The sequence below is a fragment of the Chiloscyllium plagiosum genome, unplaced genomic scaffold, assembly GCF_037043375.1.
Source record: "Chiloscyllium plagiosum isolate Xiang-an unplaced genomic scaffold, Cpla_swu_hap1 HiC_scaffold_21, whole genome shotgun sequence".
NCBI classification, from domain to species: Eukaryota; Metazoa; Chordata; class Chondrichthyes; order Orectolobiformes; family Hemiscylliidae; genus Chiloscyllium; species Chiloscyllium plagiosum.
In genome coordinates, this window is record NW_028270159.1 from 55,457,027 (window position 1) to 55,483,398 (window position 26,372).

Genomic DNA, 26,372 nt, shown 5'->3' on the forward strand with positions numbered 1-26,372 from the left:
GATGGATGTGGAAGGCTCCTTTAGGGCCTTGGATGGAGGTGAGGGAGGAGGTGTGGGCGCAGGTTTTGCAATTCCTGTGGTGGCAGCGGAGGGTGTCAGGAAGGGAGGGTGGGTTGTAGGGGGGCGTGGACCTGACCAGGTAGTCATGGAGGGAACGGTCTTTGTGGAAGGCGGAAAGGGGTGGGGAGGGAAATATATCCCTGGTGGTGGGGTCTGTTTGGAGGTGGCGGAAATGTCGGCGGATGATTTGGTTTATGCAAAGGTTGATAGGGTGGAAGGTGAGCACCAGGGGCGTTCTGTCCTTGTTACGGTTGGAGGGATGTTGTCTGAGGGCTGAGGTGTGGGATGTGGACGAGATGCGTTTGAGGGCATCTTTAACCATGTGGGAAGGGAAATTGCGGTCTCTAAAGAAGGAGGTCATCTGGTGTGTTCTGTGGTGGAACTGGTCCTCCTGGGAGCAGATACGGCAGAGGCGGAGGAATTGGGAATACGGGATGGCATTTTTGCTGGAGGTAGGTTGGGAAGAGGTGTAATCCAGGTAGCTGTTGGTGGGTTTGTAAAAAATGTCGGTGTCAAGTCAATCGTCATTAATGGAGATGGAAAGGTCCAGGAATGGGAGGGAGGTGTCAGAGATGGTCCAGGTAAATTTAAGGTTGGGGTGGAATGTGTTGGTGAAGTTAATGAATTGCTCAACCTCCTCGCGGGAGCACGAGGTAGCGCCAATGCAGTCATCAATGTAGTGGAGGAAGAGGTGGGGAGTGGTGCCGGTGTAATTATGGAAGATGGACTGTTCTACGTAGCCAGCAAAGAGACAGGCATAGCTGGGGCCCATACGGGTGCCCATGGCTATCCTTTTGGTCTGGCGGAAGTGGGAGGATTTGAAGGAGAAATTGTAAGGGTGAGGACCAGTTTGGGAAATTGTTAAGGGTGAGGAGACTGCTAGGGTCCTCGGGGAGATATTTAATACATTGCTGGTCACAGGTGAAGATCCAGATGTCTGAAGGACAGCTAATGTGGTTCTTTTTTTCAAGGAGAGTGGCAGGGATAGGCCAGGTGGACCAGTTATTCTGATAGGAATGGTAAGGAAATTATTAGCAAAAGTTCTGAGGGACAGGATTAGCTAACACTTGGAAAGGTAGGGTTTGATCATGGATTTGTGAGAGGGGGACTTACTTACGTGTAGAAACAGGCCCTTTGGCCCAACAATTCCACACCGACCCGCCGAAGCGCAATCCACCCAGACCCAATCCCCTACACTTATCCCTTCACCCAACACTACGGGCAATTTAGCATAGCCAATTCACCTAACCTGCACATTTTTGGACTGTGGGAAGAAACCGGAGCACCCGGAGGAAACCCACGCAAACACATGGAGAATGTGCAAACTCCACACAGTCAGTCGCTTGAGGCGGGAATTGAACCCGGGTCTCTGGCGCTGTGAGGCAGCAGTGCTAACCACTGTGCCACCATGTCGCCCAAACTGTACCTAATTAATTTAATTGAGTTTTTTGAAAAGGTGACTTGATGTTTGATGAGGATAATGCAGTTGATGTGGTTTACATGGACTTCAGTAAGGCCTTTAGTGAGGTCCCACATGGAAGGCTGATCCAAAAGGTAAAAAGCCAATGTAAGTTGGCAAACTATTTCCAAAACTGGCTTACCATTAGGAGGCAAAGGATAATGTTGGAGGATTGTTTTTGTGATTGGAATCCTGTGACCAATGGCGTACTGCTGGGACCCTTGCCATTTGTTATGCACAGTAATGATTTGGGTGAGAATGGAGGAAATCTAATTAGTAAGTATAATTAGCAGATGATTGGAGGTGTTGGTAGTGAGGCTACAGTCTGATATTAATCAACTGGTAAATTGGGACAGCAATGGCAGATGGAATTTAATTCTGATAAGTAAGAGGTGATGAATTTTGGAAGGTCTAATAAGGGGAGACAATACATAATAAATGGTGGGTCCCTAGGGAGTACTGAGGAACAAAGAGACCATGGTGTACAAGTCCATGGATCCCTGAAGGCGGTCAGTGCAGGTACATTCAACAGGGCGAAGAACATCGGAGCAAGGAAGTCTTGTTACAACTTTATAATATGTTGGCTTGGCCACAGGTGGAATACTGAGGGTAGTTCTGGTCACCACATTATCAGAAAGATGGGTTTGCAGTGGAGAGGGTGCAGAGGAGATTCACCAGGAATTTGGCAGAGTTGGGAAGTCTTAGTCATGAATAGAGATTGGACAGGCTGGGTTTGTTTTCCTTAGAGCAGGTGAAGCTGAAAGCAGACCTGATTGAGGTATACAGAACGAGAAGAGGCATGGACAGAGTAGATCATGAGAATCTTTGCGGAAGTGTCTCAGACAGAGGGAATAAGTTTAAGGTTAGGAGGTGGATTAGAGGAGACAAGGAAGAAAAACCTTTTCACCTAGCGGATGGTAGAATTAAGGAACGTGCTGCCTGAGAGAGTGGTGGAGGTAGAAACTCTTACAACATTTATGAATCGTCTGGATTAGCACTTAAAATGCCGTGCCACTGTAGGCTCTGGACCAAGAGCAGATAAATGGGATGAGTATAGTTTGGTGTTTGTTGGTCAGCATAGACATAGTGGACTGAAGGATCTGTTTTGATGCTGTTTAACTATGACTCTATCAAACATTTCATGTCTTTGTGCCTCTTGTCCACAATTAGACTCAGTGATGTTGGGGTCTCCTGGTACCACACTAACAATCACTTACAATGTTTCATGACCTCAGCTAAACCCCAACGGTCCAATCTTGAACACTTCATCTTTAGTATTTACGTCTGAGGCCCAGGTGATGTTATCCAGAAGCTTAAAGGGATTTTTCACTAAGTCCATGATGAACCTCCCATCAATCTTACCTCCTCTGTCAACTCACGCCTTATTTATTAAAGTCTTTCAAACTGCATCTCCAATATTCCTTAACTCAATCATTTTAAGCTGGAAGTTTTTGTTGCAAACGTTTCGTCCCCTGGCTAGGCGACATCATCAGTGCTTGGGAGCCTCCTGCGAAGCGCTTCTTTGATGTTTCCTCCGGTGTTTATAGTGGTCTGTCCCTGCCGCTTCCGGTTGTCAGTTTCAGCTGTCCGCTGTAGTGGTTGGTATATTGGGTCCAGGTCGATGTGTTTGTTGATGGAGTTTGTGGATGAATGCCATGCCTCTAGGAAATCCCTGGCTGTTCTCTGTCTGGCTTGCCCTATGATAGTAGTGTTGTCCCAGTCGAATTCATGTTGCTTGTTGTCTGCATGTGTGGCTACTAAGGATAGCTGGTCATGTCGTTTCGTGGCTAGTTGATGTTCATGTATGCGGATTGTTAGCTGTCTTCCTGTTTGTCCTATATAGTGTTTTGTGCAGCCCTTGCATGGTATTTTGTACACTACATTCGTCTTGCTCATGTTGGGTATCGGGTCCTTCGTTCTGGTGAGTTGTTGTCTGAGCGTGGCTGTTGGTTTGTGTACCGTTATGAGTCCTAGGGGTCGCAGTAGTCTGGCTGTCAGTTCCGAGATGCTCCTGATGTATGGTAGTGTGGCTAGTCCTTTTGGTTGTGGTATGTCCTCGTTCCGTGGTCTTTCTCTTAGGCATCTGTTGATGAAGTTGCGCGGGTATCCGTTTTTGGCGAATACCTTGTATAGGTGTTCCTCTTCTTCTTTTTGCAGTGTGTTGTGGCCCTTTTGAATAGTGTCCTGATGCAGCTTCGTTTGTGTGTGTTGGGGTGGTTACTTTCATAGTTTAGGACTTGGTCTGTGTGTGTGGCTTTCCTGTGTACCCTTGTAGTGAATTCTCCGTTCGGTGTTCTCTGTACCATCACGTCTAGGAATGGGAGTTGGTTGTCCTTTTCTTCTTCTCTCGTGAATCGGATTCCTGTGAGTGTGGCGTTGATGATCCGGTGTGTTTTTTCTATTTCCATGTTTTTAATGATTACAAACGTGTCATCGACATATCTGACCCAGAGTTTGGGTTGAATTTGTGGTAGGACTGTTTGTTCTAACCTTTGCATAACTGCCTCTGCTATGAGTCCCGAGATTGGTGATCCCATGGGTGTTCCGTTGATTTGTTCGTATATCTTCATCAATATCTCAGTCATTGTGTCATCAAAACTGCTTCCTTTCACATCGAAAACATTGACTATCTACAGTCCAGACCTCTACTGCTCTCTAAATCATAACTTTATGAATTACAGATGGAATTCTGTCTAAGCCTCTCTAATTGGCTAACCTCTCTGATTTTATTAAATACAAATGTCCTCTCCCATAAACACCATTAATCAGTCACTGCCATCACTAAGCTCCACTGACTTCCTGACAATTGATATTCAGAACTCTCAATGTGCTCTTCCCCCTCTCTCACCTCGTGCACCTGCTGACAGCATCTCCTGCCTACTCTCCACAATTGAAACTGTGCTTTCAGATTCTACCTATACCCCATCCTTGCCATCTGCAACTCCATATTCCTTCTTTCTTCACTCCCTCCCTCCTTACAAACACCTCCTCCTCTGCTTGTTTATTCAGTTGTCACCGTATGTAGCTCTAAGAATTAGAACTTGTTCACCCTACTTGGGCATTTTCCTCCAAGTTTCATTTCATCATTCCCACCTCCAAAATAGCTGACATTCTTGCCATATGAAATAACTCCACAGAGGCCGGTATCCCATCACCAAGTTACCATTTATTTACACGTAGACAGTCCTTGACATGAATCCAGCTCTCTCAGAGTGAACAGAACCTCTGACACTCCTGTTTATGTCTGCCAGCCAGGGTTCCCTGATTGGACCAGATTAACAGCTCCAATATGGGAACTCACATTCGACAAGGTCCATCCTTGTTACAATCACACCATAAGTCACCATCCTCTTCATCCTTACAGTGTATTGTACATACCCTAGTCGGACAGTGAACAGCCTCTTGGTTTTATCATTCCAAATCACAGCATCATAGAATCCCTAGAGTGTGGAAACAGGCCATTCAGCCCATTGAGTCCACACCAACCCTCCAAAGAGCATCCCATCCAGACTCACTCTTCTACCCTATCCCTGCAACCTTGCATTTCCCATGGCCAGTTCATCTAGTCTGCACATCCATTAATTCTATGGGTAATTTAGCATGGCTAATCCACCTAACCTACACATCTTTGGATTGCTATTTGATATTTTAGTAAAAGTCTGGGTGGGGTAAGAATGCATGCAAACTAGCAGTGATATCTCTCATAAACATGTTTAAACAAAGATTGAGAATTACCTGGAAGAAAAGCTAAAAGAAAAAAAATGAAGGAGTGTGTCATGTAAGAAAAACAGAATTTCAAACTGAGTAGGATTTTTATTTTGTTTTTCAAAAATCAGCTTAATATTGAGCTTGCGCATCAGATTGTTCAGATCGATGGTATCGGCATACACTGTTTATCTTGATTACAATAGTATCTTGGAGATTAATCTTCAATTCTGAAATAATCCTTCAGTGTTACATTTGTGTTAGCAACTGTCTAAGATATATATCACCCTGCACCTTACATTCTTCACTCTGTAAAGATATATCTCTATACCGAATATACATTCCTCTGTACCTAACATTTACCTGTAAACATAAATCACTCTGTAAATAGACATCCCTCTGTACCTAACATACATCCCTCTGTACCTAACATACATCACTCTGTACCCAACGAGCAGTATTTCCAGTTCATGTTAATCTGCACCTTTTGACATAGTGATACAGATGCACTGATTGACAAGGGAGATGAAGGGATCAATGTTTAAAATATGAAGGAAAGTGTACCTGAAGATCATTGTGCTCTCCTGCGTCAAATTGCGTCTCCTTTTTAACTGACCTCAACGTTTGCATAAGGTCCATCAAAATCTTTTGACGTTTCTTAACCTCATAGCAGTTCAGATTGTAATGGTTCACTGTGTCATACAAATGTTTACTTAGCAACTCTTTGGAACCCTAGAAGGTCAAAAATGCAGTGAGTTAGAAATCCAGAAATTGGGATATATGGTAGCAAGTTTAATACAGTTACAGGTTAAATAAACCTCAATAAACCTCAGGCTGTACGTTTGCTCGCTGAGCTGGGAGGTTTGTTCTCAGACATTTCATCACCATACTAGGTAACATTATCAGTCAGCTTCTGATGAAGCATTGGTGTTCTATCCTACTTGCTATTTATGTGTCTGGTCAGTTGTGGTGGGTGATAGATTTGGACCCCATTTACCAACCTCTCAGAAACATAACTGGAAGTGATATCAAAAGTTCACCAAAGAGGAAGAGAACAACAACAGACTCCCCTTCCTAGACATCACAGTGCAATGAAAAGCCAACGGCTACAGACCAATATCTACAGGAAAGCCACACACGCTGACCAGATACTTAACTACAGGAGCAATCATCCTAATACCCACAAACAGAGTTGCATCAGGATATTATTTAAATAGGTCGAGGTATATCAGGAATAAAAGAATGATGAAAGAAAGATTAGGGCCAATCAAGGACAGTAGTGGGAAGTTGTGAGTGGAGTCCAAGAAAGTAGGGCAAACGCTAAATGAATATTCTTCGTCAGTATTCACACTGGAAAAAGACAATGTTGTCGAGGAGAATATGGAGAAACAGGCTACTAGATTACATGGGATTGAGGTTCACAAAAAGGAGGTGTTAGCAATTCTGAAAAATGTGAAAATAGATAAGTCCCCTGGGCCAGATGGGACTTATCCTCGGATTCCCTGGGAAGCCAGGGAGGAGATTGAAGAGCCTTTGACTTTGATCTTTATGTCATCATTGTCTACAGGAATAATGCCAGAAGACTGGAGTATAGTATATGTTGTTTCCTTGTTCAAGAAGAGGAGTAGAGACAACCCTGGAAATTATAGACCATTGAGCCTTCCTTTGGTTGTGGGTAAAGTGTTGGAAAGGGTTATAAGAGATAGGATTTCTAATCATCTAGAAAGGAATAACTTGATTAGGAATAGTCAACACGGTTTTGTGAAGGATAGGTTGTGCCTCACAAACCTTATTGAGTTCTTTGAGATGGTGACCAAACAGGGTAAAGCGGTTGATGCAGTGCATATGGACTTCAGTAAGGCGTTTGATAATGTTCCCCACGGTAGGCCATTGCACAAAATATGGAGACATGGAACTGAGGATGATTTATGGATTGGATCAGAAATTGGCTAGCTGAAAGAAGACAGAGGGTGTTGGTTGATGGGGAAATGTTCATCCTGGAGTTCAGTTACATGTGGGGTACCACAAGGATATGTTTTGGAGTCACTGCTTTTGTCATTTTTATAAATCACCTAGATGAGGGCATTGAAGGATGGGTTAGTAAATGTGTGGATGACATTAAGGTTGGTGGAGTTGTGTAAATTGCTGAAGAATGTTGCAGGTTACAGAGGGACATAGATAATCTGTAGAGCTGGGCTGAGAGATGGCAAATGGAGTTTAATGCAGAAAAGTGTGAGGTGATTCACTTTGGAAGGAGCAAAAGGGATAAAGAGTACTGGCCTAATGGTAAGATTCTTGGTAAGGTAGACGAGCAGAGAGATCTCTGTGTCCAGGTACATAGGTCCCTGAAAGTTGCCACCCAGGTTGATAGAGTTATAAGGCGGCGTGAGCTTTTCTTGGTAGTGGGATTGAGTTTCGGAGCTATGAGGTTGTGCTGCGGCTGTACAAAATTCTGGTGCGGCCGCACTTGGGAGTATTACATACTGTTCTGGTCACTGCATTATAAGAAGGATGTGGAAGCGTTGGAAAGGGTACAAAGGAGATTTACCAGGATGTTGTCTGGTATGGAGAGAAGGTCTCATGAGGAAAGGCTGAGGGACCTGAGGCTATTTTCATTAGAGAGAAGGTTAAGAGGTGACTTAATTGAGACATATAAGATAATCAGAGGGTTAGGGAGGGTGGACAGTGAGAACCTTTTTCCTCGGATGGTGATGGCTAGCACGATGGGATATAGCTTTAAATTGAGGAGTGATAGATAGGACAGATGCCAGAGGTAGTTTCTTTACTCAGTAGGGGCGTGGAATGCCCTGCCTCCAACAATTGTAGACTCGCCAACTTTAAAGGCAATTAAATGTTCATTGGATAGACATATGGACAAGAATGGAATAGTGTAGGATAGATGGGCTTCAGATTGGTTCCACAGGTTGGCGCAACATCGAGGGCCGAAGGGTCTGTACTGCACTGTAATGTTCTATGTTCTAAATGAGCCACAACACACTGCAGGAACTACAAGAAGCCAAAGAAAAACACCTATACAACGTATTCAGAAACAACGGTTACCCGATAAGCACAGTGCGCCAATTTCTGCACAACAAACTTAAACAAGAAGACACAACGCACCCAGAGACTCTAGCTACCCTGCCATACATCAAAGAGATCTCCAAGATGATGACCAGATTACTCCGGCCCCTCAGCATCATGGTCGGCCACAAACCTACCATCACACTGAAACAGCTGCTGATGAACTTAAAGGATCCTGTGCCAACAACCAGCAGAACAAATGTCACACACAAAGAACCCTGCAAGGGCTGCAGCAAACATTACATTGGACAGACAGGCAGGAGGACTAGCCAGCAGGATACACGAGCACCAACTAGGCACCAAAAGGAGGTGGAAGAGCCAAAGCTTTTTCACACAGAGGGTGTTAATTGCCTGGAATGCACTGTCACAGGAGGTGGTAGAGGTGGTATACAATAACAATGTTTAAGAGATATATTGACAGATTTGTGAATAGGTACGGAACGGAGGGATATGAGCAGTGTAGAGGTAAAAGGTTGTTAGTTTAGAAAGGCATCATGTGTTGGTGTAGCTTTAGTAAGCCAAAGACCCTATTCCTGTGCTGTACTGTTCTTCGTTAAGTCGTGGCACCCTGTATTACAGATATATCATTACATACCATGTCCTATGTTCTATATGACTTGACGACAAAGATTGGTACACCATTTCAAGAACCTGGGGACTTGTGTAGCTTATCAGTTTATTCCAAGTGCAAACCCAAAATGGAGGCAAGTCATCTGTCCTTTGTGTTTTACTGATAAATTTAAGCGAGAAGCTGTTCTGAATTTTGTTCCAATTGTTAATGCTTTTGTGCAATTATCAGTGTAACCGTGTCAATGATACTGAGTGCTGTGTGTTTTATGTGCCACACCCTGTGAAAGCAAAACAAACCCAAAGGTGAATGGTAGTCATACCTGGCACATTGCGTCACTGGTCATAAACAAGTTCCTCAGTCAATCAGTGACAGGAGAATTACATACATCCTCAAAGAACAAACTATTTCAAAGCTATGTCAGGGGAAGAGGAACTGGATCCATCACTGCTGCATAATTCTATGAGAGTACAGACTGAAATGGGGAATACTGAATCTTATTCTCAGTAGCCTCTTTGTCAAATTCTTACTTTGGGAGTAGAGTCTTTGATTTGTCATCAAATCCACTGGTATGTCAACTGTGCAGCACAAACATGGACTGAAACAAGAACTATTTGAAGCCTATACAAAGATTGTGCACCAAGTGTGAATGATGTGTTTGCCCATGCTCTACTGGGAATCTACTGGGAGTGAGATTGGCGCTGATGCGTGGAATTAAATGGTCTGACTGTAATACCTCAATGGTCGCTTTTGCTAAGCAGAGTCTCAATTCCTTTCGATCCTCACATTCTCGACTAATGATGTTTTCGACCACCTGCAGGAAAAGTAGAGAGAGTGAGGGAAGGACCAAATGCTTAAAACTATCTCAATCTTATTCAAAAATGTACCAGACCTTGAAATTCCCTGTTAAGTAAAAGTGAGGAGATCTATAGATCCTAATGAACATTCCTCAGTCTCCCAGATCACAGCACTGGAATAATGTCATTGCTCTGCACGAACCCACATTGTTTCATCTTCAACTGCACACTGCAACAATGAGGGCTAAGCTCACAAGCTAATGGCATTGTCCATTATTCCAACAGAATGGTCAGACTGAGCAGGAACCTCTCACTGACAGTAGCTGAATAACTCCAATAGGTGGAAGACTGACAAGTATGAGAAGACAAGCAGTGCAGAAGAGAAAATCCAATGTGGGGATGTTCCTGACTCACTGTACTGAAGCACCGGACAATTGGAGATGAGATTTCACTAGGGCAGCACGGTGGCTCGGTGGTTAACACTGCTGCCTCACAGCACCAGGGACCTGGCTTTGATTCCAGTCTCCCTGTGTCTGTGTGGGTTGCCTCTCGATGCTCCAGTTTCCTCCCACAATCCAAAGATGTGCAGGTTAGCTGAATTGGCCAAGGGATCTGTACGTTAGGTGCATTAGTCAGGAGTAAATGTACAGTACTAGGGTGGTGGAACAGGTCTGAGTGGGTTACTCTTCGGAGGGTCGGTGTGGACTTATTGGGCTGAAGGGCCTGTTTCCACACTGTAGGGATCTATTCTATGATTATCCATAACAGAGGACACAGTACGTATTGTGCCTCCCGTATGGTGTTTAGTTGACAGTGCTAGTCACTGCGATTGGCTGCAGTGGTTAGTGACAGCAAGTTTACTGCTCTTGCCTGTAACATGTTGAGAGAGATGGTCGGAAGGACACAATGGGTAAGTGAATGGCTCTCTGATGGCCGTGGAGAAAGTGAGGACTGCAGATGCTGGAGACCAGAGTTGAAAAATGTGGTGCTGGAAAAACACAGCAGGTCAGGCAGCATCCGAGGAGCAGGAGAATCGACGTTTCGGGCATAAGCCCTTCTTCAGGAATATCTTCCTGAACGGCTTATGCCCAAAACGTCAATTCTCCTGCTCCTCGGATGCTGCCTGGCCGGCTGTGTTTTTCCAGCACCACATTTTTCATCTCTGATGGCCATACCATGGTGAGTGAGCAATCTTTCATTGGCCTATCAATCACATTTATACATGTTAGGTTCAACATGACCTTTTTTATTCCAGAAATATACTTCATTGATAAAATTTACGGCTACTTATGTGACATTTCACTCACCCGATCAGCTTTCTGAAATTTAATGCTCTCCTGCATGACCTCCTTGCGCATTTGCCCAAGTTTCTCTGCATTTTGCGCAATCTCTTTTTCTGCTGTTTGGTAATAAGCATTCTTGTATTTCTCTGAAAATGAATTCAAAAGCATCAATGGATCATCTCATTGATTGTGGAGAAATCTAGAATGTTCTGCTCCACAATATTCTGAAGCAGACAGATCAATTTTTATTCAACCATTGCAATGGCAATTCAGAGAAGTCGGTTTGTTTACGAGGCACTGATTACTCGGTGAATATGTGGAGAAATAACGTGGAACCGCAAAACTATAAAGGGCTTAGTAAGTAACAAATTGAACGTTGACTGGGATTGAGGGGCATATTCTATGTACAGAGGACAGGGACCAATTGATGTAGAGGAAAGTGGCTAGGGTTTCTGGGCACATTTTGTCTGCTTGTTTGGGTTTGTTGCAGAGAAATTGACAGACTGTGTTTATTGGGTGGCATTCTTTTTGAATACCTACATCAAAGACATCTCGGAAATGACTGCCAGACTACTCACACCTCTTGGCATCATGGTAGCCCACAAGCCCACCAACCCACTAAAACAGCAGCTAATGAACTTAAAAGACCCTATATAGATAATAAGCAAAACAAACGTCATTTACAAAATACCTTCAAAGTTTGGGAGAAGATTTGTAGCTCGGGTGCTCATTGTTGTGGTTCTGTTCGCCGAGCTGGGAATTTGTGTTGCAGACGTTTCGTCCCCTGTCTAGGTGACATCCTCAGTGCTTGGGAGCCTCCTGTGAAGCGCTTCTGTGATGTTTCTGAATCACTATAAATGCCGGAGGAAACATCACAGAAGCGCTTCACAGGAGGCTCCCAAGCACTGAGGATGTCACCTAGACAGGGGACGAAACGTCTGCAACACAAATTCCCAGCTCGGCGAACAGAATTACAAAATATCTTGCAAGGACTGTAACAAACACTACATTGGACAAACAGGCAGAAAACTAGCCACCAGGATACATGAGCATCAACTAGCCACAGAAAGACATGACCCACTCTCACTAATATCCTTACATATGGATGAGGGAGGACATCACTTTGACTGGGAGAACACATCCAGCCTAGGACAAGCCAAACAGAGACACGCACGAGAATTCCTAGAAGCATGGCATTCCAACCGGAACTGCAACTCAACAAACACATCAATTTGGATCCCATCTACCGCCGTCTGAGAAAAAGAACAGGAAGTGACACCACCAACACAGGAAATGACATCACCACAGGAAATGGCACCACCAACCCAAGAAAACTAAACACATAAATAGAAAGCGGGACATAACACCAGTTCTTCACCAGAGGCTCATTGATGATGTTGCCTATTATGGTGATGAAATGGCTGCAAACGTTGTACTCTTTTAAGTGCCTCGTAGGTTTATAAACAAATAAACTGCTTGATCGATTGGCTCCAATGGTAGATTCCATCACAGTGATGTTAACCTTCAATCAGTCAATGTTATTTTGACTCTTGCTCCCTTTATGTTGAGAGTGTGGGGTTGTAGATGGTGTCTTCAAGTAAGTTTCATTTCACGGTATGGGAATGCCAGAGAGCATCTGGTCAAACAAGTTGAGGAGCTGCTGTTAGTATCTGGGTAGGCAGCGTGCCTGATGCTCATACTAGGACTGTATTTCTGCCAAGAATGAAAAACCTCCCAGTGTTGTATCCTAACCCTGGTGGTTACTAAGATGTGAGCTGTATCAGAGTCAGCACTAAGGCATCTGTTTGTGTTGAGAATGTAGCTCAGAGAGACATGTCTGGTGATGGTCAGATCTAGCTGGTTCCAATGTCTTGAATTTCAATATCCCCAGAACACCTTGTTGCAGCTTCCAAAAGAAGGTGCTAGTTACACAAAGCTCATGGTAGCAGCAAAGCTCAAATTGCCTCCGTTTTCATTTATCTTTCCAAAGTCATGATGTCAGAAGCAGGAGGGTCAGGCTCCATGTTCCTCTCTCATTCCTGCACTGAAATCCCGTTATAGTTAAGGCTGCTTACTAATTTAGGAATTCTGCTGTTAGCAGTGTCAAACTGCTCTGTCACCAACATTTCTTTCTACATTGCACCTTTTGCAAATGGGGAAACGGTTATGGTCACTATCCACTTTATGCCCCATAGCAACACCCTGACTATAGAGAGTCTGACTTTTTTCAGTTCTCTAAGATGGATGTATATCAGTCCCTGTGCCAATCAAGGTCCAGCTCCTCACACTGCATGATCAGTGTTCCCTTTCTAAGGTTGAGAATGCCTGTTGACACCCTGAAACGATTCTCAGTAAACATGTGCAAAACATAATTGTGGAGAACCCCCGTTGGTACTGACAACGACATCATTTCATCTACTTGCTCATATTTATTGGGCTTTTTTCTGGGGCGGGGCAGTGCAGACCTTTCTGCATGTGTAATGTAAACCCTTCAGGGGTGTCAGAAAGTACACCCTTCTGAGTGTGTGTCCTTGCATCCCAGTCCTGATGAGTGTAAGACTGAAAGCTTCATCTTTGTGAGTTATTTTTAAAGTAAAAGACTTTTGTTCTACCAGGCAGTTAAAGATTACTGAGGTGGTGAGTGTGTATACGGTCAGGAAACTGTGCGCAGAAATCCTCGGATTTTATGAGGAGGTGGTCACTGGAAATCCTGTCAATGGCATGCATTTAAAAACTGGACCCATAGCATAAAGAAGGCTTTATCAGCTGTGATGCATGAATGAGTTCACCGTTAAAGGTAATATGGCACAACAGCGACTAGAACCTGACTCAGGCAATGGATCCCTACCATTTCCACTACTCTCCACATCAGCCAAACAGAGAAACCAGATTATCATCTAAATATGGAGACAGGTATTGTGTGCAAAACACTATACTGCAATTCCTTGTTCAGGGAAAACAGTGTCAGTCTTCCTAACTCCACACCATTTTCACCTGGTGTTTTTTGGTTCTGGAAGGCTATTGGTACAAAACATATGCAAACTTTTTCCAGATCTTCGGAATTCCTACAGTGAGGACCACTGGAGAAAACTACTTCCTCTCAGCCCTTAAAAAGGGCACCGGGAAGAGGTTGTGGTCACTTGGGAAGCCTCTTTAGGAGCTAGAAACATTCTGTAACATAGGCATAAAATGTCAGTGCTAGACACGGAGTGATAATGAGTGTGTTTTACTGCAGTGATTCAGATTAGGATTACCCTGAGAAGGCATTTGACCTTGACAATGACCAGCATGCATGACAATACTTTACATTTGTTGGAGCTGTGATAATTCACTTTAAAAAAAAGTTTTGAAAAGTCATTCCAGCCTCTGCTATCAGCTAATGTGATGGGATTTATATCAACAGATAGCTCCAGCTGTTTAAAAAAAACCCTGCCTCTGAAAGTGGAAAAATGGTTCTGTGCTTGCTTCATTAATTTGCAGGCACACGAGTTTGAATTGGAAATGTATACCATTCTGTGTATCAGTTTCAAGCAACACAGCTGTACGTTTTTATGACATCTGTAGTCATTATGAATGCTCAGCTCAGTTTCCAAGTTACTATTAGGTTCAGTTCAGCAGGTCAGTCCCTGATTACTAATGTAATGTGTTTACTGCTTGGATGAAGAGAGCTAGTGTGCTTTTTTGCCTTTGTGCTAGTTTGTTTCCCTTCTCATCCTGGATAACATAAAGACAGCTAATATGCAAGTTTCTCCCTGTCAATATACAGCTCTCCCTAATGATAAGGCACAAAAACTGTTCCTCATTATTAACTCCATTATGTTCAGAGAGCTGAAGGCAAAGGGAGTAAAGCTTGACTAAAGATATGGAATGGATCCCAAAGGTGACAAAAGTCTAAATATATCACTTTTCCGACAACGTCTGCAGCCTGTTCAGCACCGAACACAGTGCTGTGCACTTCTTTGGATTCAACGGAGGAGGTTGAGAGGGCACTCCAATGTTTGCAGAGCCGAAAGGACAGAGCATTGCAGTTTTACTGCACAGCAGGAAAACACAGGAGTCAGCAGGTATGACCTGGCATTGAGAACAGCCTATCCCCAATGACAGACAGGACTATCAGCTCCTACTGGTCAGCCAGCACCCACCTTGTGTCAGATAGCCACTGATGAATGGCCAGTGACTTCAATGCTTGCTTGAACTGAGAGCCACGGCCCAACAAGAGTAAGGAATACACCAAACAAAGAGGAAGATGTTGATTAGGTTGGAATATCTGGGTCTGTTTCCATGCTGTACATCTCTATGACTTGCCGGTGGAGGTGGGTATGATCAACACTGAAATTGAGGAGCAGAACTCTGTCAGAGTTTCTTCCCAACAACAGCCCAGGCTTATCAAAATCAGATAGAGCATAAACATTCCACATGCATCTAGCAGGGAGGGAGTTCATAGGAAATGTGGAGACTTCGCTGTAAGGAGCTTGTTATTTACAGTTATAGAAACCCGCCCACAAATGTTTCAAAACATGTTCCTTTCATCCGTGTCTTGACTGAAGCAGTTAGCTTCATGGGGATCTCCGCTTCAACATGTTGTATCCCCTTCAACCCTGCTTTGCAGAGGCGACAGGCCAGTTTACAAGCAGTTGGCACTGTTTTCAGCAGAATCCCTGAATTAGTAAGCAGCCTTAAATACAGGAGGTTTCAATGCATGAACAAGACAGGAACAGGGGGCCTGACCCTACTGCCTGTGACACCAGGGCCTTGCAAAGATAAGTGAAAAGTGACACAATTTGAGCTGTGCTGCTACCATGAGTTTGGCAGAAACACAGTCTTCATATCAGCATCAGGCACAATGCCAGTCCAGACAGTTAAAGTCATCGAGATCTACAGCACTGAAACAGACCCTTCAGTCAGATATTCAGAATAAATGTAGTCCTATTTGCCAGCACCCAGCGCATAACCTTTCCTAATCATATACTATCCAGATGCCTTTTAAATGTTGTAATTGTATTAGCCTCCACCACATCCTCTGGCAGCCTATACATGCAGCACCCTCTATGTGTAAAAGTTGCCCCTTAGGTCTCTTTTTGCCTCTCACCCTAAACCTATGCCCTCTAGTTTTGGACTCCCCCTATTCGGAACAAAGACCTTCCCTATTTACCCTATCCATGTCCCTCATGATTTTATAAACCTTTACAACCCTTGAACAGATAATCTCTAGCATTCCCATGCAGAAGTGAAATGAAAATTACTTGAAGACACCACCTACTGCTTCACTTTCTCAACAGGTAGGAAGCAAGAGTCAAAGCACTCGGACTGATTGAAGGTTAACACAGAATCTGCCATTGGAGGTTAACAATCAAGCAGTTTCTTATTTGTTCACAAACCTAATAGGCACTTAAAGGAGTACAATATTTTAAGACTGTAAAGTATTTTTACTTTGTGTAAAAAGAACAGGGTCCCATATTTTAATATATGTAACTTCTAGTCTGAGTGAGTGAGTCACACTGTGAACCTGATTGTCTTAAGTTGATATCTGGGATAATCCTTAGCATGAGAGGGTGTCGGGGTGGGGGGGTAGGTAGAGAGAAAGGAAAGAATGTATTTAGATTAGACTAGATTACTTACTTTGTGGAAACAGGCCCTTTGGCCCAACAAGTCCACACCGACCCTCCGAAGAGCAACCCACCCAGATCCATTCCACTACATTTACCCCTTCACCTAACACTATGGGCAATTTAACATAGACTTTCACCTAACCTGCACATTTTTGGAATTTAGGAGGAAACCGGAGCACCCGGAGGAAACCCACACAGACACAGGGAGCTATTTATTTGGAGCTAAAGAAATTCTAGAGGCCACTGTTTGGTTGGGATGAAACGACTCTTGGATAGGCACATGGAAGTTAGTACAGTGAAGGGTATGTAGGTTGGTCTGATCTCAGAGTCAGATAAAAGGCCAGCACAATGAGGGCTGAAGGGCCTGTGCTGTACTGTTCCATGTTCTATATAAAGAAGACTTGCATGGAAATCATGGTGAGTGGACAAATCCATAGTATTATCTTAAGGACTAGGAAAGTAATGGTGTAAAGAGCAGAGAGGGGGACAGGTTTCTGATATATATTCAGGAGCATTTTCTTGGCTAGTACATGTGTCACCCCATTTTGAAAGACCTGATCTAGTCTGGGGAATGAGGGAGTCCTCAATTGGATCAAGTGTCATTTCAGGGTACATTTAGGAAACAGTGATCACAGCACTAAAATCTAAAGATTAGTATTCGAGGAGAATATGGGACAAGCTAGAGGAAAAATATTTGATCTGTGGTGAGCTTATTTCAGGGGCTGTCAAATGAATCTGTCACAAGTGAAATCAAAGATTGGCAGATAAAACTGTAATGATAATGAACTTAAGAAATTAGATTCCCTACAGTGTGGAAACTGGCCCTTCGGCCCACCAAGTCCACACTGACCCTCCGAAGAATAACCCACCCTGACCCATTTCCCTCTGACTAAAGCACCTAACACTATGGGCAATTTAGAATGGCCAATTCACCTGACCTGCACATCTTTGGACTGTGGGAGGAAACCCATGCAGATACAGGGAGAATGTGCAAACTCCACGCAGACAGTTGCTCAAGGTTGGAATCGAACCTGGGACCCTGGTGCTGTGAGGCAGTAGTGCTAACCACTGAGCCACCGTGCCAGTGTAATAAGTTGTAGGAGCCCCTTGGCTGCTAAAACACAGATAAGTTGCTAAGTTGGCCAAACAGTAAGGGATGCTGGGTACATTGGCCAAGTAAAACTCTGAAATCACAAAGCCCGCACACCAGACACCATAAGACATAGGAATGGAAGTAAGGCCATTTGGCCCATCAAGTCCACGCCACCATTTAATCATGGCTGATGGGCATTTCAACTCCACTTACCCGCATTCTCCCTGTAGCCCTTAATTCCTTGTGACATCAAGAATTTATCGATCTCTGCCTTGAAGATATTTAGCGTCCCGGCCTTCACCGCACTCCGCGGCAATGAATTCCACAGGCCCACCACTCTCCGGCTGAAGAAATGTCTCCGCATTTCTGTTCTGAATCGACCCCCTCTAATTTTAAGGCTGTACCCGCGGGTCCTAGTCTCCCCGCCTAACGGAAACAATTTCTTAGCGTCCATCCTTTCCAAGACACAGTGCAAACACAGCAGCCAGATGTTAATTACATTACGACAATGTAAAAGACAACAGTTATCCTGGTCAGACATATCCCCAACAACTGATCCACTAAACTTCCACTTTGGAAGGTTGAACTTATGCAGAATATATAGATCGAGGCAGGATTCTCGGAAGTGTGGAGGAACAGAGGGATCTTGGGATCCATGTCCATAAATCCCTCAAAAGTTGCCATCTAAGGTGATAGGGTTAAGAAGGCATTTGGTGAGTTAAGGGGGGGGGATTGAGTTTAAGAGCCACGAGGTTATGCTGCAGCTCCACAGAGCCCTGGCTAGACCACACTTGGAATATTGTGTTCAGTTCTGGTTGCCTAATTTTGGGAAGGAGGTGGAAGCTTTAGAGAGGGTGCAGAGGAGATTTACCAGGATGCTGCCTGGATTGGAGGGTGTGTCTTATGAAGCAAGGTTGAGGGAGCTAGGGCTTTTCTCATTGAAGCAAACTTGATAGAGATGTACAAGACGATAAGGGGCATTGATAGAGTAAATAGCCAGCTACTTTTTCCACCAGGGCAGAAATGGTTATCACAAGGGTGTATAATTTTAAGATAATTGGAGGAAGGTTTAGGAGAGATGTCAGAGGTAGGTTCTTCATGCGATAGTGGTGGGTGTGTGGAATGTACTGCCAGCAATGGTGGTAGAGTCAGAGACATTAGCGACATTCTTGGATAGGCACATGGATGATAGTAAAACGTAAGAGACGTAGGTTCGTCTGTTCTTAGAGTAGGATAAGAGGTCGGCACAACATCGAGGGCTGAAGGGCCTCTACTGTGCTGTACTGCTCTATGTAAACGTCGGATGTGTCAGAAAGGCACCAGGTCCTGCTACACAAAGAGACAAACAGTAGCATGCTATCCAAGTGACTGACACAGTTTCGAACGATTAAGTGTATCGCCCTGATTGGCCAGAACTATAGAAGGATCCAGGAAACCATCTAAAAGGTACAGAAAACAGGGTTCACCTGCAGACCTTCTGCTTGAATCATTCAAACTCTCCCGAGCAGACCAGGTGACCATCCAGGACAGAGATAGAGAGAAAGAGAGAGAGAGAGAGAGAGAGACACGATGTAAATCTATAAGAGATTCAAGAAGTATTGTAATTTTAAGGGGCCAAATAGGATTAGAGATAGTATGTTTAGTATCAAAGGTTATTGTAACTTTGTTCCTAATAAAGTTGGGACTGTTTTGCATTAATATGGTTTGTGTTCGTATTGATTTGACCGCTTTGGTATTATGGGACACCTGGGAAAGTTTAAGGTGAGACTAGACAACAAAGTCTACAAATGCCAATACTAAAACCAGCTTCCAGGCAAGGTTCCTGGAGTTATGATTCCAGACAGAATATTCCTATTTGTCAAGCTCCGAGGTGAGCAGGAATGAACAGGCTCCCCTTCTTTCTCACCCGAGTCCCTGGGTTGGTCACAACAAGGTTAGTTTAAAAAGTATCCCCCTTCTTTGTCAGTACTTTCACCCATACCCAAATGAGTTTTTCTTAAAAGAGAGACAATTTAAGGTTTGTGAAAAGATTTGTAGCTGGGGTGCTGGTTGCCATAGTGGTGAGTATGTTCGCCGAGCTGGCAAGTTGATTTGCAGATGTTTTGACCTCCGTCTGGGTGACATCTTCTGTGCTTTGGAGCCTCCTGTGAAGCGCTGTTGTACCCTGTCTTCGGAATTTATTTGGTTCCGTTCCTGCTGCTTCCCGTTGTCGGTTCCAGTTGTACGTTGTAGTGGCCGATATACCGTATTGGGTCCAGGTCTATGTGCTTGTTGATGGAGTCCATGGATGAATGCTATGCTTCTAGGAATTCTCTGGCTGTCTTCTGTTTGCCTTGTCCAATGATCATTGTGTTGAACTTGTGGTCCTTGTCATCTGTGTGTATGGCTACTAGCGAGAGCTGGTTGTGGCGTTTACTGACTCGTTGGTGTTCATGGATGCGGATATGTAGTTGTCTGCCTGTTTGTCCTACATGGTGTTTCGTGCAGTCTTTGCATGGAATCTTGGAATTTACGTTTGTCTTGCTTGCAACGCTAGCTTCCATTAAAAAAAATCTCAGAATTGACAGCCAGACTTCTGTGACCACAGGGATTCATGAAAACCCATAAACCGACAGCTATGCTCAGACAACAACTCCCCAGGACAAAACACCCTCTACCCATCATATGCAAGCCAAATGTCATTTACAAGATTCCATGCAAAGAGTACACAGAACAGCATATAGGACAAATTCGACTGGGAAGACACAACGATCATAGCACAAGCCAAACAGAGGAGAGCCAGAGGATTTCTAGAAGCATGATATTCATCCACAGACTCCATCAACAAGCACATAGACCTAGACTCAATATACCAGCCATTACAACGAACAACTCGAACTGGCAGCAGCAAGAATGGAACCAAATCAATTCCAGAGGACACAGTGCAGCAGTGTTTCACAGGAGGCTCCAAAGCACTGAGGATGACACTTAGACAGGGGATGGAAAGTCTGCAAATCAATTTCCCAGCTCGGTGAACATAACCACAACTACGAGAGACAATTTAACCAGCACATTGCTGGAGAAACTCAGCAAGTCAAGCAGCAACTGTGGAGACAAAATCGAGTCCATGTTTCACTTCCAGTGACCCTTCTTGAGAACACAATTTAACCAGGCTTTCTTGAGTTAACAAAAGAACAAGTTTATTTGTTACCAAGCGCGAGAAGAAATAATAACGCAACAGATATGCACACAGATTTAAAGGAAGTAGCAAGTTCAAAAAAAAGTTATAAGATGTTCAGGCCAGTAGCTGCACTGTTCGTGAAGACTAAATCTGAGAACACTGACAGTTGACCAGTCAATTTCAAGATTCCTGGCTTTGTAGGTCGGTTAAAATATGTTGGTTCTGTTTCCTTTTAAACTAGCTTTCTAAGTGGCTTCCAGCATTCAAAGGAAGAGAGTCTTTTGCCCGCAACGCAGGAGTGACTGCGTTGCAACTATGACCTTCACAGCACACTTGTGCTCAAATCCAGGCTCGGCCACGTGAGTACCTTAGCCCACTGGTACACACAGAGCAGGGATAAAACTCCCTTTTAACCCCTGTATTTTTAAAATGCAAACATCTCTCATTGCGACTGCTGTTGTTTTTCCCCAACAAAGTCACAGTCCGAGCTACCTATAGTTTAGTTTGTACTGCATTTCTCCTTTTGATGTTTTTTGATAGATTGATTTATTTATTGTCACTTGTACTGAAGTACAGCAAAAAGCTTTCTTTACAAGTCATACAGACAGACCACAGTAAGCAAGGATGTACAGAATAAAAGATTTAGACAGAGGCCTACAGATAACATTGTACAGGGTGTACAAGAGAGAGCAATATAAGCAAGATCAGCATTATTTGAGGCTACATTTAGTAGTGTAATAACAACCGGGAAGAAATTGTGATGCATGTGTTCAGGCTTCTGTATCTTCTGCCTGATGGAAGAGGTTGTAGGAGATCATTACTGGGGTGCAAAGGGTCTTTGATGATGTTGGCAGCCTTTCCACGCCAGAAAGCCATATAAATGAAGTCCATCGATGGAAGGTTGCCTCCTGTGATGGCCTGGGCTGTGTACACTACCTTCTGTAGTTTCCTACAATCCTAGGCAGAGCAGTTGCCGTACCACACTATAATCTAATCTTAAAAAAAAAATCCATAGCTGCCTGTTCCCTCACGGGCTCTACCACAAGCTGCTCCAGATAAAATCTCATAGACATTCCACAAGTTCCTTTCCTTGAGATCTGCTAATTGTCCCAGTCCATCTGCATTTGGAAGTCCCTTTGACAACTGTAGTAATCTGTTTCTTACAGGGCTTTCCGATAGGCCTTGGATTTATTTTCTTCCTCACATCCTGACTACTGTCAGGAGGCCTGTACATACTTCCCAACAGAGTATTATTTTCCTGCAGTTCCTCATCTGTGCCCACACAGATTCTATGCCTTCCAACCCCATATTACTTCTTGCGATCGCTTTAAATTCATTTCTTACTAACAAGGCAACCCCCATCCCCTCTACCCATTCTTTTGATAGGACTCATATCCTTGAATATTTATAGAGTCATAGTTTCATACACACGGAAACAAACCCTTTGGTCCAACTCATCCATGCTAAACAGATATCAGAAACTGATCTAGTCCCATTTGCCATCATTTGGCCCATAAACCCTTCCTATTCATGTACCCATCCTGATGCCTTTTAAATGCTGTAATTGTACCAGTTTCCACCATCTCCTCTGCTTAGTCCATACACACACCATTCTCTATGTGATAAATTTGCCCCTTAGGTCCCTTTTAAATCTTTCCCTTCACCTGAAATCAATGCCCTCAAGTTTGGATTCCACTACGCTGGGCAAAAGACCTTGGCTGGTCACGCTATCCATGCCCCTCATGATTTATAAACCTCTATAAGGTCACCCCTTCATCCAAAGCTCCAGGGAAAATAGCCCCAGCCTCTCCCTATAGCTCAAACCCTCCAACCCCAGCAACATCCTTGTAAATCCTTTCTGAATGCTTTCAAGTTTAACAACATTTTTCCTACAACAGGGAGACCAGACTTGCACACAGTATTCCAAAAGTGTCTAATGTTCCGTACAGCTGCAACATGACCTCCAAACTCCTATAGTCAATGCACTGTCCAATTTAGGCAAGCATGGTAAAGGCCTTGTGCAACACCCTGTCTATCTGTGACTCCACTCTCAAGGAACTATGCACCTGCACCCTCAGCTCTCTTTGTTCAGCAACACTCCCCAGTGCCCTACCATTACCTGTGTAAATCCTGCCCTGGTTTGCCTTACCAAAATGCAGCACCTCACATTTATCTGTATGAAACTTCATCTGCCACTCCTTGGTTTATTAAAGTCCTGTTGTACTCTGAGATAAGCTTCTTCACTGTCCACTACATCACCAACTTTGGCATCATCTGCAAATGTACTAACCATACCTCCAAGATTCACATCAAAATCATTTATATAAATGAGAAAAGCAGTGGGTATCCCAGTATCCTGAAAATCATTGATATCCTTGAGGCACAATGTAGTTCCCAGCCCTGAGCCTCTTGCAGCCACACCTCTGTGATGTCCACAATATCAGACCTGCCACAAACTCGTTTATCTTGTTTCATATACTGTATGCATTTAATTAAGTACAACACCCTCAGTCCTGCATTGACTCTCCTGCTTCTTGTAGTTCAGTTTACCTGCTGCGCCTAAGTTAAATTCCTGACTCTTTCCATGTTCTTCCCACTACTTGTTCTAGAAACATTGCTAACCTCTGCTGAGCTCTCCCACCCTTTAATTTTTTTGCATAACTTTCCATACAACTGAACCCCCTTACTATTTAGTGTAAAGTCCTAGCTTTGTGATTCTGGTCCCAGTCTGATTCAGGATCCCATCAGAATAGCTCCCTCCTTCCCCAGTACTGGTGCCAATATGCCAGGAATTCAAACAGGTTTCTCCCACACCAATCTTTGAGCAGCATGGTTCTCTCTTTAATCTTGTTGACCCTTTGCCAATTAGTTCATAGCTCAGGTAGTAATCCTGAAATTAGTACCTTTTTTTGTTGTGCTTTAATTTGGCCCCGAGTTGCTCATATTCCCTCAGCAGAACCTCTTTCTCCCTATAAGACCTTACAAACAAGATGCAAAAAAAGCTAGCAAACTACACTGCTTCTCTCTGCACCGAATTGCTATGCTGCCTCCAAAGTTCCCAAACATATCCTCACTTGGGCTGTCTCTCACTTTGGATGCGATCCCACTTTCCTGACGGAGAGAAGCTTACTAGTTGTGTGCATTCACCAGGCCCTCTCTCAGATAGGGTTGACATGAGCTGAAAGGACTCACGTTAGTTAAGCTTTAATAGTAATCAGACTGACAGAGCAGTTTTATCCCTGCTCTGTGTGTACCAGTGGGCTAAGGTACTCCTCAGTCAGCTACCCAGATTATTTTTCACCAATCGTTATGCTGTGATTGTTGTAACAAACTCAAGAACTGTGATTGCTGGAGATCTGAAACAAACTAAAATAGTAGATGCTGGAGAAACTCTGGAGAGAAAACAGTTAACATTTTAAATCCAATGAGCCTTCTTTAGAAGAATTCAGGTGCAAGGTTTCTGGAGTCAAGAACGTGATCTCTGATAACGTTACCTCAGGTCCAGTATGGCCACTTCCCGAGCAGGACTATTTACATAACGTTATTGATTCGAGAAACCCTGCATCAGAACTCCTCTACTAAAGGCTCATCGGATTGAAAGCATTAACTGTTTTCTCTCTGTAGATGATTATAGACCTCCTGAGTTTTTCCAGCATCTTCTGTTGGGAAAGTAAATCTTAGCAGGACTTACACAGTCAATGGTAAGGTCCTAGGGAGTGTTGCTGAACAGAGAGGCCTTGGAGTGCAGGTTCATAGCTCCTTGAAAGTGGAGTCGCAGGTAGATAGGATAGTGAAGAAGGCATTTGGTATGCTTTCCTTTATTGGTCAGAGTATTGAGTACAGGAGTTGGGAGGTCATGTTGCAGCTGTACAGGACATTGGTTAGGCCACTTTTGGAATATTGCATGCAATTCTGGTCTCCTTTCTATCGGAAAGATGTTGTGAAACTTGAAACGGTTCAGAAAGAATTTACCAGGATATTGCCAGGGTTGGATGATTTTAGCTATAAGGAGAGGTTGAATAGGTTGGGGATGTTTTCCCTGGAATATTGGAGGCGGAGGGGTGACCTTATAGAGGTTTATAGAATCATGAGAGGTGTGGATACAGTAAATTGACAAAATCTTTTCTTTGGGGTGGGCGAGTCCAGAACTAGAGGGCATAGGTTTAGGGTGAAAGGAGAAAGATATAAAAGAGACCTAAGGGGCAACCTTTTCACACAGAGAGTGGTACGGGTATGGAATGAGCTGCCAGACGATGTGGTGGAGGCTGGTACAATTGCAACATTTAAGAGGCATTTGGATGTGTATATGAATAGGAAGGGTTTGGAGGGATATGGGCCGGGTGCTGGCAGGTGGGACTAGATTGGGTTGGGATATCTGGTCAGCATGGACGGGTTGGACCGAAGGGTCTGTTTCCGTGCTGTACATCTCTATGACTATTTGTCTCTCCACAGATGCTGACATAGACGCAGATGTAGAAACTAGGATTAGGAGGGGGGTGGGGGTTCATGGAAGCTGGGCAGGGTCAGGGTAGGGTGAAGGATGAGCTGGGGTGGTCCGGGTGTGCTTAGGGATGAGTCGGGGCAGAGGGGTGGGGGTCACAATGAGCTGGGGACTGGGGAGGGGCTGGGGTTCTGGATGGGGTGGGGTTAAAGGGTGAGCTGGGATGGCTGGGCCTTGTATGGTCTGGACTGTTAGGGTGAACAGTGTCGAGTGGGGTATATTAGGGGTGACCTGGTGGGATTGGGGCAGAGACAATGGTGAATCCCCCACCGTCGAGCTCAATGAACTTTACCTTCCAGGTAGATTTTATTCCGCAATTGAACTATCTGGTCGCGACTGTTCCATTGCTTAAAGCACTCCATGCCTGCAGCACACAGCCGCAGTAATATCAGGATGAATACTGCTAACAGCCCCTGACAAGGACCACACTCACAACCTCCACCTCACCCTACACCCGCTCGAATGGCCGAGAGCCGCCTTCTCCCGCCTTTTATACCCGGCACACGTCACACTGCCAGCTCTCTGAGCGCACAATGCCCGGCTCGCGGGAGCGCGCGGGGCCACAGCAGGGAGGAGGCGGGGTTACACCAGGGGTGGGCGGGGCTCACAGCCGCGATGTGGGCGGAGCCTCTCCGGGGCTGGGGGTTCACATCGGGGAGGTGGGCGGGGTTCACATCGGGGAGGTGGGCGGGGTTCACATCGGGGAGGTGGGCGGGGTCTCTCCGGAAAGGGGGGCGGGGTTCACACCGGCAAGGTGGGCGAGGTCGCTCCGGGAAAGGGCGGAGTCTCTCCGGGAAGGTGGGCGGGGTCACTCCGGGAAGGGGGGCGGGGTTCACACCGGGAAGGGGGGCGGGGTCTCTCCGGGAAGGTGGGCGGGGTCCATCCGGGAAGTGGGCGGGGTTCTCACCGGGAAGGTGGGCGGGGCCACTCCGGGAAGGGGGCGGGGTTCACACCGGGAAGGGGGCGGGGTCTCTCCGGGAAGGGGGCGGGGTTCACACCATCGAGGCGACGGGAGCCCTCCTGCTGAGTGGAGGGGGCGGATCTCACGCAGGAGAG

At 44.8% G+C, this 26,372-nt stretch overlaps 1 protein-coding gene across 1 annotated transcript in view; it reads right to left on the reverse strand.

The window, feature by feature from the left end:
* LOC148146157 (coiled-coil domain-containing protein 183-like) overlaps positions 1 to 25,690 on the reverse strand; it is a 63,588-nt gene extending 37,898 nt beyond the window's left edge. Inside the window, exons 1-4 of the mRNA XM_087998697.1 lie at positions 25,609 to 25,690; positions 10,978 to 11,099; positions 9,610 to 9,687; positions 5,789 to 5,956 (exon numbers count right to left, since the gene is read on the reverse strand). Coding sequence (XP_087854823.1) covers positions 5,789 to 5,956; positions 9,610 to 9,687; positions 10,978 to 11,099; positions 25,609 to 25,678 — 438 coding nt within the window. The 5' untranslated portion in view covers positions 25,679 to 25,690. The remainder of the gene's footprint in view (positions 1 to 5,788; positions 5,957 to 9,609; positions 9,688 to 10,977; positions 11,100 to 25,608) is intronic.
* Between the last annotated feature and the right edge of the window lie 682 nt (positions 25,691 to 26,372).